General features: G+C 35.3%; 1 protein-coding gene and 1 long non-coding RNA gene across 2 annotated transcripts; one reads left to right on the top strand and one right to left on the bottom strand.

Moving 5' to 3' along the window:
- Positions 1-3,581: 3,581 nt before the first annotated feature.
- On the bottom strand, positions 3,582-4,880 carry LOC130472388 (uncharacterized). The gene is made up of 2 exons (XR_008932539.1): positions 4,428-4,880; positions 3,582-4,024 (listed from the first exon to the last, which is right to left on the bottom strand). It is a non-coding gene; the product is annotated as an uncharacterized lncRNA (long non-coding RNA).
- Positions 4,881-4,969: 89 nt separating this feature from the next.
- LOC110775274 (tocopherol cyclase, chloroplastic) lies at positions 4,970-12,643 on the top strand. Its single transcript, XM_021979880.2, has 10 exons — positions 4,970-5,427; positions 6,511-6,755; positions 7,253-7,332; positions 8,330-8,406; positions 9,111-9,280; positions 9,768-9,865; positions 10,640-10,741; positions 11,379-11,495; positions 11,742-11,891; positions 12,298-12,643. Exons 1-10 carry the CDS (start codon positions 5,120-5,122, stop codon positions 12,472-12,474), a joined length of 1,524 nt encoding a protein of 507 aa, XP_021835572.1. The 5' UTR covers positions 4,970-5,119; the 3' UTR covers positions 12,475-12,643.
- The last annotated feature ends 6,650 nt before the right edge of the window (positions 12,644-19,293 follow it).

The following is a 19,293-nucleotide window of genomic DNA, read 5'->3' as shown; positions in this document are numbered from 1 at the left end:
TATGGTCCACTTGTTCCTTTCTATAAAGCAAAATGGAGAAAACCCAGATTTTAATTTTACTACTCTGAACTTCAACCCCTGCAACGAGAAGCCGAGAACTGTCAAGTCGGTTATTTCAGTTTTGAGATTGGATAACTTCGGGTTGGGTTCAGGTTGCTCTTGGCTCGAACTATCTTTTCAGTCACTTTTCTCGGGTTGCTTTGGGTATCTTAACCCTAAGTTTACGGGTGGACTCTAACCGTGTTTAGGGGTCGGGTAAAGTATTGCCTAGTCAACAAAGTAAAGTTCAAGTTCATAGTATAAGAATAACTTGACACCAGCATTTTCTTTATGCTCATCCTAGTTCAAAAAAAACATCAAAAAGATGATGATGGGCCCACATAGTTTCCAATAGTAAGAGTGCAATTCACTTCATTCTCTTCTGTTTTTTCATAAACTGAAGAAGTACAACACCTCCCTTCTGGGTTTTTTCATGGTGCCAAGTTCCTCTTGCCCATGATAGACCTCATTCTTCTTGCATTTCTCCACGGTACTTTCTTTTCTTGCATTGTTCTTATAGTCGTCTTTTCCATCGTACTTTGCCTCTTGCTCGGGTTTCTAATCTCTCTCCTCTTGCTCGCCGTAGTAGATGTTTACGAAACCTTATTGCAGTCCTCCTCCTATCTCGAAACACTAAGGGCTAATTTCACGTTGGGCGTAGTTTTGGCACTCTGTAGAGCACTACATTTTGCAGTTGTTGTTGGTTTGGCCTTTAAACCATGGGTTCGTCATGTGTTTCTTTGGCATAAATTATTCCGGCACAAGAAGAGACGTTTGTTATGATGAGTAATGAGTTCATGGGCTTTTCCGGCGAAATGCAGATTGAGTTACAGGTTAAGTACAATTGATTAGTCTCTAGATATTATTGATTTATTGATGGGCACCTTCTCACATTTTTGGTGGTGAAAGTGACCCAATTTATACGGGAAGGTTATTTTAGAATACTCCTTCTACAATGGCTACAACTTCATTTTAACCATTGCAATAATTTTCATTTTTGTTTTTACGAGATCATTGCAATATAATTATCTATGTTGTTGATACTAATGATAAATAAGAACGAAATCAAGGATATAGATACTTTTATTTCAATAGTTACAATAAAGTTGTAGCCACCATAAAATTTTCCTTGTTTCTAAGTTGTAAAAAATATTTGACTTCTAAATTTGATTAATTTCATTTTATTAAACATATATTGCACATATATTGTACAAGTAACTGCATCATGCATCTCAGGTCTTGTCTCCTACAGCAACTGCATCTCAGGTCAAGACCCACCTCTCTTCGGAACCAACCTTGGCCACGATACTCCGCTAAGATCCTCCAATAAAACAACATAAAGATCATTTGGGATCGCCTCAAATATGACAAGTTTTTGAGCTGCTTGAACCCCATAGTTTGCTAACCAATCCGCGGCACGATTAGCTTCTCTATAGCAGTGTTTAATTTTGATTTTCCACTTCGGGCGGAAAATAAGAGCTCTGCACTTTCTTATAAGTACCGTGGGTAAATACTTGCACACCCTGTTGGCTGAGGTTAAATAAATTAATAAGCAGCTAAATATCACAAAAGCAGCATGGTCTGTTGGATAATGAAATTGTTTTTTTGCTCAACAACTTCATACTTCGTCCTTGTTATCGTTAGTTTTACTAATATGTTAATTTTTTTTGCATACCCTATATTGCAATTCTAGATACGCCACTGGTCATACTCCGTACATATTTATTATAAACCACTTACTTAAAAACACAAAAAGGTAATGCACATGGACACAATAGGATTAACGAACCATACAACGATCATATCTATAGATCACATAAGTGAAGAGGTGGGGTTATTTTAGTAAATTGACTTACCCTTCACACTTATAGAATAGAGAATATATATAATGACAACTTACCCAATATTAAAAGCTGAAAGAAGCATTTTAATCAATCTAGCCTCTTGAATAAATACTTACCATTTTAATCATTCGGTTTACACAAATTCTTATTTACAATGGTTGTATAATAATTATTGCACAACGGAGTAAAAGTTAACTCAAAATGCTTAAAAGTTATGCTTATATGTGTAAAAGTTATCTAATTTTTAGTGATAAATTTTTTCATTTTAATAAAACTTATTTCTTCAAAATCTCTAATAATGTATAAAATTAATCATTTAATCCTTAAAAATGTTTATCTATCAACTTTTTTTTACTAATATAAAAGTTAATCAAAACTAGGTTAAAGTTACAAAAAATGGGTTAAAGTTATTTTGGTGTACAATAAATTTATCGTACACCTTGTGCGCGCAAGACTTTTTGTTCTGTTTATATGTGTCCGACTATATCTAACTTATATGTTTCTTATATTAGCACGCATCATATTTATATCAGCATCAGCACACAAATTTGTTTCTTATATTCGCACGCATCGCGTGCATTTAAGACTAGTATCTATAGATCACAAATCTAATAGTCAAAATTTCATCACTTCCTTATCACAATCCTAGGCAAGAACAATCATCTCTCGAATAAGTAAACTAACTCAAACCCGATTCCTCAAACCCGATAACGTCTTGATCAAACCTTGACCATGTAAACTAACTCAAACCCGATTCCTCTTCTAAGGGACACGTATTAAGTTTGAGATTCTCGGTCCGACTCCGACCTAAAGCTATTAAAATCACATGAATCATTTATGACCAAAATCAACCCAATCCGAATACTATATTGATACTTCATATAGAGAGAATCATGTTATTTTTAGATATACTCCGTAATTAATTAATAACTACAAGACCCCAATGAACCAAGACCTGTCTAAACCCAATTAGAATGACCCTATAAGGCTATAACTCATCACCTGTCTTGAATGATCGAGTCCGTTCCATATCCGATCCGAGTGACTGTAGTGCCAAGTCACCGACCTATAGTCACATCTCTAAATCTAAACTGAAATGGGTGTACAATAAATATTGTACACCAGAGTAAAAGTTAACTCAAAATGCTTAAAAGTTAAGCATATATATGTAAAAGTTATCTATTTTTCAATGATAAATTTTTTCATTTTAGTAAAATTTATTTCTTCAAAATAACTAATAATGTATAAAATTAATCATTTAACCCTTTAAAATATTTATCTATCAATTTTCTTTTTACTAATATAAAAATTAATCAAAACTAGATTAAAATTACAAAAAAAAAGGTTAAAGTTATCATGTGCGCACAAGACCTTTTGAAAAAAAAAACGGTTTTTTCATGAAATGCCCTTGAGATTTGCAAAAACGCACCAAATACCCTCGCGTCTTTTGAATCACATAATATACCCCTATTTTTTCCCAAGTTTGCACCAAATACCCCTAAACCGACTTTCCGTTAGTCCTCCGTTAAGTTGTGTTTATAATTCACAAAATACACCTATTTTGAAACTAAGTTGCACCAAATACCCAAACTGCTTTTAAACTGCAGAATTTGATTTCCACAAATCGTTCACCTAAATCAATTTAATCAACCTAAAAGTTAAACCTAAAACAGAAATATAAGTAATAATCAAATAAAATTGTGGAATAACAAGATTTATATAGCGTTTAAGAGTGCTTTATTACATCCCCTGTTAGGAGCCTTTGAAAATCTTTATTCACTCTGCGTATTGCCCTACCTGGAAGCCTGGATGCACTTGGCGTGAATGCAAGGAAAAGAAACAAAAGAAAAAGAGGAGACATTGCTGCTGCTAGCAATGTAGCATCACTATGGGGATTGGAAAGTCAGCTTGTATGCCACTGAGAAATGTAATTACAAGAGGAGATAAAAGAGAAGTGATCCATTCAGAAATCATGTTTTAGCAGCTTTGTGGTTGGGATAGTCTAGCCTCTCGAATGCAAGCTGGTTTCATTGGTTGGTTATCAATACGATTTCCCTTTAATTTCTCTTCTGCAGTCTTGTTTTTCTCCATTCCCGACCTTTCTTCTCTGATCTAAACCCATTCTTGCAGCAGGTGCGGCACTGCAACACACAAAAAAGCCCCGGTAATTCAGTAATTTAGTATCTTAGTTCTTGTTTTGTCAAAGCCCCAAATTTCAATGGGCACAATTTAACCTGCAACACTAATATACTAATCCAATCAACAACCCTTTCTTTGTTAATTACTACCTAAATCGACAATGATATACCCAAATTACCAACACTCAATTACCGAAAAAGCCCCAGTCGAGAACCCTAGTTTTCGAAAAACCCCCAATAAAACAACCCTAGTTTAACCAATCCTTCAATCGAAGAACCCTAATTTTTAGAACCCCCAATAAGAGAACCCTAATTTATAAAGAAACCCCCAATTTCACAACACAAAAACATCACAAAGAGAACATAGTGAAAAAGAATCGAGGGAGGAGTTGAGGAGAGAGATTACTTGTCATCACGGTTAAAGCTTCCAACCTTGGTCAACAATGGTAGAGAGCACAATTAAGAATTGAGGGAGGAGTGAATTCAAGAACAATCCATTTAAATTTGATGGCGCGTGAAGGATCTCAATCTACACCGAAGAACATTGCGGTGGCGCGCGAAGGAGATCGACCACCGCCGACCAGAGAGCAAGAGGAAGAACAGGGGAGAGGAGAGAACAGGGGAGAGGAGAGAGAAAGAGGAAGAACAGGGGAGAGGAGAGAGAAAGATAAGAAGTTTGAGATTTTTTTGGAATTTATGTCGAAAAACATCATTAAGGGCAAAATGGTAAATTGCAACTAACGGTAGACTAACGTCCGTTAGCTCCAAGTGCATCTCATGAACAGTACGAAAAAATAGGGGTATATTATGTGAATCGAAACACGCGAGGGTATTTGGTGCATTTTTGCAAACCTCGAGGGCATTTCATGAAAAAACACTGAGATGCACCAGCACCATCCCAGTCAACCATTACAAAATCACCTCCTCCATCCAAATCAAAACATTTCCCACCCGTAATTCACCCTAAACTTGGCAACTTATTTGACACAATTTCGGAAAGTCACCAACCTCTTTATTTTCTTTTAATTTCTACACAATTAATTCTCTCACTCTGCATTAATTAATTCAATCATTTTCTTAGTATCATCGGAAAAAAGTATGAGTTTTTCAGCAACAACTGACATTTCTTTCGGACTATCATCATCATCTTCAATCACTCAACAATCAATCAAACCCAACAAAATTTATAACCCATTTGACAATTTACCCTTATCAAATCTCCAAAGACCCTTGAATTTAAAGGTTCAAACTACTAATAAACGCATTTTAGTCCCTCATTGTTCAATGGCTGGAAGTGGGGTTTCTCCAGAATCTTCTGTAATGGCGGAGGAGAGAGAAAATGGCGCGATTACTCCGGTCTATGTTCCTACTCCTCCTAACCGTGAGCTTCGGACTCCTCATAGCGGGTATTTTTCTTCATTTTCAGTTTTGGGTTTTTTTTTATTTTACATTTGTTTGATTTTTGTTGCATACTTGTGTGATATAGTTTTTTTTTTGTACACAATACACCTGAAATCAATTCAAATTGAACCTTTTAACCTCAATTGGCAAAAATCAGGAGTAGCCTGAAAAAAGTCAACACTGGCCTTCCTCTAGTCAAAACAACAAAAGTCATCCCTTTGCCAAATTGACTTTTATGTGATTTGGGATGACGGAGTTTGTTGGTAATCAATTGAGTTTGAACTTTTCAATTGGCTAAAAGCAGGAAAAAGCCTGAAAAAAGTAGTCAACTTTGCGTTTCCTCTAGCCCAATTCCTGGTGTGACTGGTGAGTTGGAGAGGGTAAGCCATATACCCAAAATAGTAGTAGTAAATGAGCATACTTTTCTTGAGTTTATGTTCATATGAAAATATAATGGAAATTTATTTAAAATTGTATGATCCTTTGTACAATCTTAATTCCTGATGAGTTGTTTGAACAGTTGCCCGAAATCCACAGCTACTGAGTACTGGCACATTCTCTTTGGATGTCTTAATATCATCCATGTTAATGTTAATGCTAATGCTAATGTCCTCTTGGGATTTGGTTTCATTTAGAGTAAAATGCGACTTTTTATTGGAACTCAAAGTTGTTGACTCATCTTGATCATTCTCCAATGTACTTGATATGCAGTATGCTTAGGTTTGTCCGAGGAAAAAGGCAAAAGCTATTATCATTTCACCTTTTCCTAATGTTCACCCCCAGATAGATTTTTTATCCCACATATTGTTAGCTCTTTGTTCTTGTTTGATTGGTCACATTGACGATCTCCTATGACGATTCATGTTAGCTCTTTGTTGTAGTAGCTTCTATTCTAACCTGTGGTATGCATTCTCTTTTCTCAACTCATATAGGTATTGTGTGTGTCATTTTCTGTTGAAACTGTACATGCATTAATGCAATGTTTTATGGTATGTTTCCCTAGTTGTCATGTGTATTTGAGTGACTAGTTTGACTACTGGATTTGTTGAATTTGTTGATCATGTCTATTTTCTTTTCTCTTTTGGTAGATACCATTTTGATGGGAGCACTAGGCAATTTTTTGAGGGCTGGTATTTTAAGGTCTCTATTCCAGAAAAGAGGCAAAGTTTTTGCTTCATGTATTCAGTTGAGAATCCTGCATTTCGCAAGAAATTAACCCCTATTGAAGAAGCAAAATATGGCCGTCGATTTACTGGAGTCGGGGCTCAGATACTTGGTGCTGATGACAAGTACATATGCCAGTATTCAGAAGAATCTAAGAACTTTTGGGGAAGTAAGTTTCTTGATGATGTTATTTTGTACAATTGTCCTCGTTTTCAATGGGATCTAGGATGAGCTTATAGCTTTACGAAAGAGGCGATTATTGCAGTTAAATTTGTTATTTTAGTGGCTGGTGCTGCCTTTTTCGCTGAATGTTTTTCTGTATGTTAAATTGTTAATCAATTACCTCAACAGTTTTTTTTCCCTCTTTTATTCTTCCATCCTTGTGAAAGGGGAAAATGTAAAAGACTTGTATGTTGCTGTAGGATGTACTTTGCCTTTCTTTGTGAGCCTTTTACTCTTTTTTTTTTTTTTTTTCTTTTCTTAGCAAGTATGTTGATAATTTTTCTTAATATCATTGCAGATAGTAAGTTCCAATCCTGTTGTGATGCTCATATAGTTTATTAGACAAATTGCAAAAATATTAAGCCATTACTTTTCTGTTTAGCGCAATACGCTTAAAGTACCGCTTGTACCCCAGCACTGAAGTGATTCTTCGTTAATGTACAGACAGGCATGAGCTAATGTTGGGACATACATTCAAACCCAGTGGAAGTTCACAGCCTCTCACCACAGAGGTTCCTCCAGAGGTGCCATATACTTCAACTATATCTGTATAAATATCTTTGCATTTATGGATCTTGGAAAGCAAGCTACTTGTTTTCACTTTTGCTCAAGTTTTTTATAGCTATATGAGTTTCTCGGGTGGCTTATTATGTGAATGTTTTGGATTACTTTTTTCTATTAGCATTGATCAGCTACAGTGGAATTGCTTCAACCCTTCAAGTTTTGTGAATTCTTAGGTAAGGTAAATTGATTAGAAAAACCGAGCCAACTGAGCACTGGGTAGTTTCCTTTGACAATGAGACCTTAACATGTGATAAGTTGTGAAGAGCATATGTGACTTTTGTTTCCATCTGCTGCGATGTCAGTAAATTTATAAATGAAAACTGTTTGTTGATGATGTCATTTTGTGAATGTTTTTTGTATGAGGAAGCAACATATAATCAATTAGAACACAAACATAGAATAAAGGCTATTTGTTTTATCGATGAGTAGTAGCTTTATACATGAGGGATATCGATTCATCGCCTCCCCTTTTCTGTCCTTTATGTAAGAGCTTATGTTGTTCATAGTGTTATGGAGCATTGGGATCAAGCGTTATTCACTTCATGAACTAACCAAGTTGTCAAGAAGTAATAACAAAAGGCCAAGATATTAAATTCACAAAAACTTCAATGTGAGGCTCAAAATATTCTTACCAGCAAAGGACTTTTGTTGCTCTTTCTGGGAGTTCTCTATAGACTTAATAAGGAAACAACAATATCTTGCTCATGCACACTTCTGCTTCACATAGACTTTGTATGGAAAATAAATCAATGGAAAGAAAATGCTAGAATTGCATCTTGAGCTCTATTTCTCGTATAGTGATTTCTTTTGAGTTCCTGTAGGAAAATAATGGTGTTTACCTGTATTAAGAATTTAAGATACTACTACTAGTATATGAGTATATGGAGTTTTCACAGTCGTTTATAGGAAACTTTTATTACCATTCTTGCTGATATTTTTTACGGTAATCTTTGATAGGAATTCAACAAGAATGTGTCTGAGGGTTTTCAAGTGACCCCAATTTGGCATCAAGGGTTCATTTGTGACGATGGCAGGTGAATGTTTTCTTCCCAGTTTCTCAGTTTTATCGTGTCTAACTGTGAACCTCCCCACAAGTTAGAAGGAGGCTCATTTTCATGTGATTGTATGGTATTTTTCCTGAATTTCGTACATTTTATGTATTTAATTGTTATCCATGTTTCATCTATTGTGTTACAGACAAAGTGTTAGTTTTCTCTTACTTTTTCTGGAGACTTAGCAACATCAAAAAATTACAAAAGTTGATTTTAATTCTTAAAAATAAGGTGTTCAGGATGGCTTCTGGTATAAATTTATTTTGGGGTCACTTTAGCTTTACTAATGTTCTGATTACTTGAAGTATGTGTATAATATAATCTTTATAGGCCTCTGCGTTTGTTTAGTTTTTGTTTAGCAAGTCTCATGTCTACAGTTTGACTCTGCACCTTTTCACGAAGTTCTCTTCCCCCAAATTTAAGCGTGTGGCTACAGTAAGTATGAAGGGTTTATTAGTTACATGAATGAGTCTTCTGTTTGAAGTCCCTACTCTTTGCATCTTTCCTTGGCTCACTACTTTCCTCATTGATAGCATGCTTTGTGAAGGGATTTGTTTTAACTTTCTTGTAACTCAAATATGCACTTCTAATTTCAACGTAAGTTTATCTCAGGTGCTAATGGACTCTGTATGTTACTTTTTGTTGGCTCACATAACAATATAACATATAATGCCTTTTTCTGACAGGTCAGACTATGTTGAAACAGTCAAAACAGCTCGCTGGGAGTATAGTACCCGTCCTGTATATGGCTGGGGTAATGTCAGTTCGAAACAAAAATCCACTGCAGGATGGCTTGCTGCTTTTCCCGTTTTTGAACCTCACTGGCAAGTATGCATGGCAGGGGGACTATCAACAGGTACTTTTATGGTCTCAATAATTCTTTGGCTTAATGGAATGAGCGTGTTTCATAATAACTTGTGCAGTTGGAAGTCAGTATATATTTACATGTCATCTAACTAAAATGAGCTGGTAAGGGTTTCTTTGATAGGCTTGAGATATTATGCTGAGAAAGTATTATATCCTTCTTTTCCTTGTGTTACTATATTGCTGTTATTATTGATGAAATCAATTCTCTTTTTGCACTCTTTTATGAATCAAGATGTTATGAAAAGTTTTTGTTGAACTTTAAGAAAAAAAAGCGAAACAATTATGTTTATAGATGGCCCTTATGAAGAACATCAATTAGAAATCTTGAGACCCTACATACTTACTGGACTATCAGCAGTCTTATTGTGTCTCAATTATAACTTGGAACATATTTTATGCTTCTTTCAAATTGCTGCTCTTGCTGAGAGTTTATTCTGCTCTGTTGGATTTACACCTGATCATGATCTTCATTTCAGGTTGGATAGAGTGGGATGGTGAAAGATTTGAGTTTGAAAATGCTCCTTCATATTCGGAAAAGAATTGGGGTGCTGGTTTCCCCAAAAGATGGTTTTGGGTAAGTGCAATATTCCCCATCTCTGATATGGTTACATGTTTTATTGTCTATGCTCTTACACACATATTCAAGGATAAACATTCTTGAATAACCATCTCACAAGCGGAAAGTTTGTATTCCATATGAACCGCTTAGTTGATTGGATGCATTTCCTGGGTACTAAATATGATTGTTATGCAGGTCTTGGCTTCTGTTTTCTAAGGGATGAATGGGCATTTTTCCAATAAATTTTATCTATAAGACTTGAATTCACATATTTTTTGATTTCAAAATTCTCTCCCTCAAAATTATGGTCTCCTCTCCATATTTCAAAACCTTCCGACAACAAGTCCTTGAAATAAATTTGATTTTTTAATTTTGCGTAGGCATGTGTGTCTATCTTCTGCTTGTCAAGTTGTCATTTAAGTTTGCCTATAAATTTTATGACTATTAGTTTAGGAGTCCACGTTGAGCCGTATGTGATTTGTCAACTTGTCTTGGGTAGTCAAATAAAAACATTCACCATTTCATGAATTTTGAATCTATGATTTAGATGCACTAGACAATTGTCTTTTGCTGTATGATTTTGCATTACGGGAATTTATGCATTAAACTTTTGTCGTTGCCTTGGCCTCAACATCCTTGCGGTTCAAGGTGCTTCCTAGATTTCAGGCTCTTCTATCTGTCTGTGTGATAGTGTCTAGTGACTCTAGCTACTGGAGTAGTGGTTCATGAAGAATGTTTGGTTTTCGTGTAAATGAGGACAAAACTAAACAATTTCCGCTTCATTTTCAGGCCCAGTGTAATGTGTTTCAGGGTGCAACAGGAGATGTTGCTTTAACTGCTGCAGGAGGATTGAGAGAGCTTCCTGGTGGTAGAATAGAGAATGCGGCATTGGTATGCTTCTCCAATTACATCTTATGCAATCTCCACTCTTTCATTATGGCGAAACTGTTTAGTGTCTTCCATATTTGGTTTTCTAAGCTCATTGAGATTTAGTTGTGTCCTTGTGTGATCAACGACATTCACGTAGATAGTTTCCTGAACTTTAGTTAAAAAATAGTACCTGAATATGCTACTGAGCCTACTTTGTGGAATCTTTTGTTATTTTGGGCATTTATTTATCACAAAAATTGGAAGTTGGTTGGTTTTATGCATCATCTCTTGAAATTTAGCAGTGGCATTCAAAATGAAGCTTGTTGAGAAAGTTTTATGCTCTTTCTGCTGGCTGCATAAGCCTTAAACTGGTTAAGAAATTAACATTGGAATAATCTAGCAATTAAGGTATTATTGAGTGGAGATATGGGTGACTTAGAAGGAATAGATGAACAGCAAATGATAGATACAAATTCACTAAACAAAAATTCATTAACCAACATTCGGAAGAAATAGTTACTACATGAAAAATACACAATTCCGAGTTCAGATTGGGGTATTGGCTAAAGCTATTGCATTCATGTTTGTTTTGCGGAATTTATTGCAAAAATTGACTTCATTGTTCGAATTTTCTAATATCCTATGAGTTCTTTCACAGGTAGGAGTGCACTGTGGTGGAACTTTCTATGAATTTGTGCCATGGAATGGGTTTGTGGAGTGGGAGATTGCACCATGGGGCTACTGGAAAATTTCTGCTGATAATGGATCATACCTGGTAAGGTCGCCAGTAATGGCATATTCTGATACAATATCTTTTTCCAAAACTGATAAAATCATTGTTAGATACGAAGTATTATTTATGAGAAAAGATTGGACGATACAAATATTTCAAGTTTAACCGAGGACGAATAAACTTAACTTAAACCCGAGTCCCTTGTTGCACAATGGCACAACTCCACACACAGAGTAAAAATTACAAACCTCTGAAAAATCACCTACTTACATTTCCTCTTACCTGTAGGTGGAATTAGAGGCGAGAACGGAGGATCCAGGAACGCCGTTGCGTGCTCCTACCCCAGATAATGGGCTTGCTGTTGCATGCAAAGACACTTGTTTTGGTGAACTGAAATTGCAACTTTGGGAACGAAGATCAGATGGTAGCAAGGGAAAGGTTCTCTCTTTTCTGCCATTTTTGTTTGTTCATTTTCTCATTATTGTTTCGAACATCACTGCGTACCAGGCTGGCAAATAGCAAGTCTCTGATATGTCGGATTAGAACCTTTTCTTATAACCACAAACGTAAAAACATACAACTATACAAAGGCCTTGCTCTCTTCACCTAGTTTTTAGAATTTGACTTAACTGAAAATGTATTTTTTTACTTAATTAAAACTATATTTTGGTATTTGAAACTGTAATTTTATTGACCAAAAGATTCAACACGGCTTCTGCCCCCCGGAAGTGTGCATGGGGGATGAAGATTAAGGCCTCTGTTACTCTTTTCTTTCTCTCTTTTTTTAAAAAAAATGCTGAATTCGATATCCTGATCGATCTGCAAAAAATGTTAAATGTTGAAGGTAATGTTAGAGGTTACAAGTAACATGGCGGCTCTGGAGGTAGGTGGCGGACCATGGTTTGAGGCATGGAAAGGAAGAACAACGACCCCGGAAATCTTGAGTGCAGCTCTTCGGGTTCCTATTGATATGGAGTCAGTTTTTGGTTGGGTTCCATTTTTTAAACCCCCTGGCCTTTGAACTTTGAACCCAGGACACTAGTACATTCTGGTTCAACATGTTTTCTGTAAAAAGTTGAGTCCTTGTGTATCAGAATTCGCAGTATGGTTTCTGTATACATAGCAAAGATTAGGTACAGTTACAAATTATGTGCTTCTTCCACAATATTTATCTGAATATATTCTTCAAATTGTATGGCATTGCATTGAAAGCTGGTTTAGATAAGAGATAACACCTCTTTTAACTCCACTACGTGCGCGGTTTTTTCAAGAAAATTTAATTTTTGGTTGAAATGTGTAAATCACTGTTATAATGCAATCACTTTATTTTTTTTGGTGTAAAAGAGGGGCCAAGCCCCTAAGAAAAGCTAGTACAAACTAAATCAAATTAAATGACAAAAGGAAACCAAACATAAAACAAACAAAACATAAAAAAGAGAATAGTTGCAGTTACTAGTACTAGTGTACTACTACTACTCTCAGCCATCCTTAACAAGAAGATCACGCTGCTAGAGCTGCAATTTTCTAGCTATGGTCATTCCTCCCAAGTCCTCCAATAAAACGGTTTGAAGGTCTCCGGGACCGCCCCAAAAATCTGAAGTCGCTGCTCCATAGTAACTCCATAATTTGCTAACCAATCTGCAGCCCGGTTGGCCTCACGATAATGCAATCACTTTATTAGATATCGAAAAGTTATATCATATTATTAGATTCAATAATGAATTCGAACAATAATTAGAAAACTGGAACCTAAAAATCGGATTGGACATTTTATTTTTATGAGAATCTGGACAAATCTGATTAGTGATTTGAAGCAATTAAGACGGTGTAACTTGGAGAAGAACAAAAATCGATTATGAAAATCTCTACACTTTAAAAAGTGGGAGATAAGTTACTGTTCCTTATAAACAGTAACCAATTGTTTATTTTTAACTAACTATACTAATTTCATTTTAACTAATTTGTCAACTAACTTTATTAAGGGCAATAGTCTTATTGAGACCTTAATATAAACACTTCACTGCATATTTCTTAGAATCTTAGGTACTCAACTCATACTCCTTAGTCTGATAATCTTGCTCCTACGTACGAAGTATATTAGAGTTAGGTACATGTACCAAATGTCTTTTTTTTTTTTTTTGTACTAACTTTATCGGTTTTGTTTATTTACGATTTAGTTCAACCGAGCGATAAGAAAAAAATTCAATTATGAGTACACCTAACTATAAATATAATTAGGAACAAAATAAATTTCTCACATACGTTTGCATGTCATTTTTTATTCAAATGAAATGTAGCACATGTACTGTATATAGTATATTTCGAGTATCCAACTTGTCAAATCTTTTTTTTGAAAAGGAAAAGTACATTGAAATTAGGATAGCCTTATGTCATTACTATATCCTAATTTATCTAAGGTAATAAAACGTAGAACATATACTAAGTATCAGGGGAGTTCAATTCCGGATATTGAATCTGATTCGATCTGAAATTTCCAGATCGGAAAAATGTGATCCGGATTCAATCCGAAAGTTTGGGATACCAGAATTTTTTGGATCGGATACCCGAAAATCCAAAATCGATCCGAATTAAAGAAAAAAATAAAAAAATATTGGGTTGCTAGAACACCCTCGGTGGCAAATTTGAAATTTCCAGCCACGCCTAGTTTGGGAAAAAGTTTGACCCATTAATCTTCATCGCGCTAACCACCAACTCCCAGCCACCATTGCATGTTCGCCTAGCCATAACTCAACTAAGACCAAGCCCTAATACACAAACTGACATCATCTTTTCTGAGACATCATCTCCATCATCATCATCATCATCATCATCATCATCGTCGTCGTCATCTCTATTTCACAAAAATACCCCCCACTTAAACAAGAAAAAAAAATGCACAACCACCACTGTCGTAAGGGAGGGTGCCATAGATGAAGGTCGTAGCTCATTGATTTGAAACAAACTAGAAAAAGAGAGGAGAATGATGTCAAAAGAGAGGGAGCCATTAATGAACGACGGACAAAATTAATTAGGTAGGCAAACAAAAATGGCAAGGGAAGAGGGTATCCAAACAAAAGTAGCAAGGAAAGATGGCTAAATTGTACTCCCTCCGCTCCTAAGACCCTGTTCTTTTGGACTTTTCCCGTTTCATTCAGTTCAATTCAGTCCAGTTCCGCTCCATTCAGTTCATTTCATTTCAGTTCAGTTCAGCTTCATTCAGTTCAATTCAGTTCAGTTCAAAAGAACGGATTCATCTTTCTTTGTAATTATTTTTATTTTTGATATTGCAATTAAAATTGACATTTATTACTTATATGTTATATATATATATATACATATATTATTATTATTATTATTATTATTATTATTATCGTTATTATTACTTATTACTATTATTATATTAATATTATATATAATTATTGTTATTAATAAATAATTATGATTATTGTAGTTATTATTTATTATTATGAGTATTTTTATAAATATTAATTAATATTATATTAATTATTAATTATTTTATTATTTTACTATTTACTATTTATTATTTACTATTTACTATTTACTATTTACTATTTACTATTTACTATTTACTATTTACTATTTACTATTCATTCATTCAGTTCAGTTCAGTTCAGCTCCATTAAGGCTCTGTTTGGCAAAAATAGCTGAAATTGAGCTGAAACTGATAAGGCAGCTGAAACTGATAAGGTAGTACCTGAAACTGATAAGATGCTGAAAGTGATAAGGTAGATGTTTATATTGTCTGTTTGGTAGAACTATTTTTTTTAAGTACCTGAAATTTTTAGTAGTTTAATTGACACTCTATATATTTTAAAATCTATAATTATTATGATTTTTATAATGTTAGTTGATATTATACGAATGATAACTCCCTTAATGTGATGTATTTACTCCGTAAAAGAGAATATCGGAACTTTTTTTTAATCTTTATTGATTTATCGTATGTATGAAATATCAACACAAACTACATATATCGCAATTTAGAAGGTGGACCATGGTGCACATAGAGCATGGTGCACCTTAAGAACATTAGTATATAATTAAAAGAACATCTGTTTACGTAAAAAGAACATGGACATATATTTTTTTATATTTTTAATAAATTGTGATTTTTTATAACAAAAAAGTAAAACATTATATTGCATGTTCTTTTGTCGTAGTGTCATGTTCTTTTGTTTATGCACATGTGTTCTTTTGGTGCACATGGTGCACCATGCTCTATGTCCACCATGGTCCATAGTCCACGGATTACTACATATATTAATGACCATGAAACAACACAACAACAAACATCGAGAACTAATAAACCGCCATTACTGAAATTATAAACCCCAAAAAAATTATGAGAAAAAAAAATACATGCTTGATAAAAAATACCCATAAAAAAAAGATCAGAATTGAAGGTAGAAGAAGGTCCCCTACTTCTGACATGTGGCTTGCCGGGAAAAGTCAGGCAAATCCAAGATCCGATTGGATCCCGAAAAACGATGGTCGAACACAACCCATGTAAAACCCTTCATCGCATCGCAGAGTAACAACTCTACTTCGCGCTTTACATCCGAATAATCTTTTCTCTCAACCATTCTGTTATCAATGGTTTTTTTTGAAGAAAATAATAATTTCAGGAGCTGAAACTCAAACGTTAATCAGATTAACGTTTCAATATCAGTCACTTTATCCACCTTAAATTTTATTTCAGCTACCTGCCAAACACTCCTAATTGTTTAAGGTGACTTATCATATTAGCACCTAATCATTTAAGGTGACTGAAAGTGCTTACCAAACAGACCCTAAGTTCAGTTCAGTTCAGTTTAGTTCAGTTTAGCTCCATTCAATTCAGTTCAGTTCAGTTCAGTTCAGCTCCATTTAGTTCAGTTCAATTTAGCCAAATAAAGTCCAGAAAAACAGGGCCATAATAACCTAGGTAGTAATTTGTAAATTTTCCTAAATAATAAACGAAGATATCCGCACCCACGTGAAAATGCAAGGAACGGTATGTAATTGTTTCCCAATAATTGTCTTTTATTTATTTAATTTTGTGATTTGTGAATGACTCGTGTTGATTTGATCGATCAATGAGTCAATCATACAAACTAAAATAAACACACAAAGTATGGCTTATTGTACATTATTACTACCCATCCGTTCTTGAATATTAGTCGTATTTGGAATCTTAACACTATTTACAATTCAAGAGAATATTCAAATTTTCTTCCAATACGTATTTCTAAACATATTCATGTAAGATCTTGTTTTGTTCGTGTCAAAGTGTAGTGTACGAATCTCAAATTGTATATTTTTTTAACATACATATTTTGAGATATTTACGTTTAAATATAGAGTTGAAACGGGTTAAAAAATTAAAAGGGGACTAATATTTAAGAACGGAGGGAGTACTCCGTTTATGTTTGGGAGTAACATTTATCATTTTCGGCGGTATTTTATTAGAAGTCACACTTTCAATTTTAGCAACTTTTCTTACTTCAAATTCTACTTATTTAATATATTTAATTTCATATAGGGACCACCGACCACCACTACACTAAACTCTCTCCCTATTTTGATTAAAATACTTTTTCTATCATTTTTTTTCTTCTATTTGTTAATTTCCTCCACTTGCTTTATAATTATACTCCTCCCGTCCCATATTTATAGTCCCGTTTGACTAAAAATACGGGTTTTATGAAAAATGAAATATACACTAGTAGAAAAACGCTTATTTGCATCCCCGCATTTGCCACGCCATTCTGAACATGTGACGCAAATGACAAATTTTAGAATAAAATTTAGTCATTTGCGTCGCAACTTTGTTAAACTGCGAGGCAAATGACTCTAAGATGCCCCCCAGAGTCATTTGTGTCGCAGATTAACAAAGCTGCGAGGCAAATAACTCAATCAAGTGCGTCGCACATTTGTTAATCTGCGACGCAAATGACTCTGGGGGCATCCCAAAGTCATTTGCCTCGCAGATTAACAAATGTGCGACGTAGTGCCTGCCATATTCCTCCAACATTATTTCAGATATGATAGAACCCTACATTAATTTCGCCGCTCAGCTCCTCACTTTCTCTCTCATCCTCTTCCTAGAAACTCCATTTTCAACGGCGACTTCACCTGAAATATCCTCTAACCAACCTATCTTCATCTCGATCTCGAAATATAAAACCAAAAAACCCCAAAAGAGATAGTGCGGGATTGAAAAAACAAAACCCAGCAACAGAAAACCCCCAAATTAATTGGGCGGTGACGCAAAACCCAGCCAATCAACCCTTGCAGCGCCGGCGTAATCGCTTATACCCTCACCGTCGACCACCGGCCTGCTCTTTCATCTCTGTTCGTCAGCGGCCCTAGCACCCCAGCCAGCCACCAGCACGAAGCAGGGTAACTACGAAGCATCCCCGCAACACTTGCGCGATCCCGCGCGCTTTCCTGGCTTGTGCAGCCTTGCTCGACAACCCAGAACCTCTCGCCCTCCCTCGCATCCTCTTAGAAGATGGGCACAACGTAATTTCTTCATCTTTTAATTAGATTAATCTGATTGATTTATTTCATGTAATTACTCATGCATTTTCGTAATTTGGTTCCTCTGAACTTCTGATTTTTGTGCAATTGGATTCAAAGGAGAAAAGGGGGGTAATTGAATTCAATTTGATTTTTGCGCTTCTGTAATTTTTGCTGCAGGTGTTTGCATTTGTTGCAGCTGAGTATGAAACCCATAAACATGTACTGAATCAGGTAATTAGCCATTGCTATCTTGTGATTAGTAACTATAATTTTTCTTTTTGGATCTTAAACCAGAATAAGTTTCTTCTGAAAGAAATTGTACCAAGCAGCTGAAGTCAAAAAAAATTGTTGTTGAATTGTTTATGATATGCATAGATTTAATATTTCTATACTTTGAAGTTCATTATTTATATTCTTTGTGAACTATTATTGTTCTGGAAGCGTTTATGTATGACCTGCTTGCCTTAGGAGAGCTGTTTAGGACATCCGATTTTTCAGATGTGAGTTTCTTCGTAGGATAAATCACTTCGTCCACAACCCAACCCACCCACCCAAAGAGTTCCCTAACTTATGAGGTTGAGTTTGTTGGTAATTACATCCGTGTCTCGAGTGATAAGTCCCAAAATGGATTGATTGTAACATTAAAAGATAAGAACCGTGAATATCTACATGGGGGTGATCAAGACACTTAACCGTGAATTATTGTCTGTTTAGCTGCAAGGCAGCAGCTTTTAACAAATTAGTGAAAGCTAGGCAATCAGTTGTCCTGCTGATCCGCCTCCTTAGAATATTTCAGATGCTCTTAAGTCTTAACATTACGGAGTACTCCTTACTGTTACTTGTTCATTTTATCAGCTGCGCATTCTATACTGCATGTCTGCATATGCCTACACTGAAAATAGTTGGAGACCCTTGATCCAATACGAATTGAGTAGGTCTTCTTGTGCAGGTTAATGCTGCAGGTGCAGGTGCTATAGTTGGAGCTGCTATTGCTGTTGGGACTCGTAGCAAGAAGGAGATTGCTGGGATGGCTGCTCTTCTTTCCATTCTAGGAGCTGCAGCTGATTATTCCAGGACTGAGCTGCAGCTGCTCTTCTTTTTGTCTTTTATTTTCAGTTTGCCCATATGGTTACATGATTGCTTTCTTGTTGAAGTGATTAATTTTTGATTCTAGGTTCTTGCCTAGATCAGTTATTCTGTTAACACTTAACACTAGAGTATGAGTCATGGTGATTATACAGTTATGCTTGTATCGAATGAGTTAAGACAACCATATGTGGCGGTTTGCCTGTTCCCCAAAAGAATATATTGTGTC

Source organism: Spinacia oleracea, chromosome 1, assembly GCF_020520425.1.
Source record: "Spinacia oleracea cultivar Varoflay chromosome 1, BTI_SOV_V1, whole genome shotgun sequence".
Lineage (NCBI taxonomy): Eukaryota > Viridiplantae > Streptophyta > Magnoliopsida > Caryophyllales > Amaranthaceae > Spinacia > Spinacia oleracea.
This window is presented reverse-complemented; position numbering and strand designations above follow the sequence as displayed.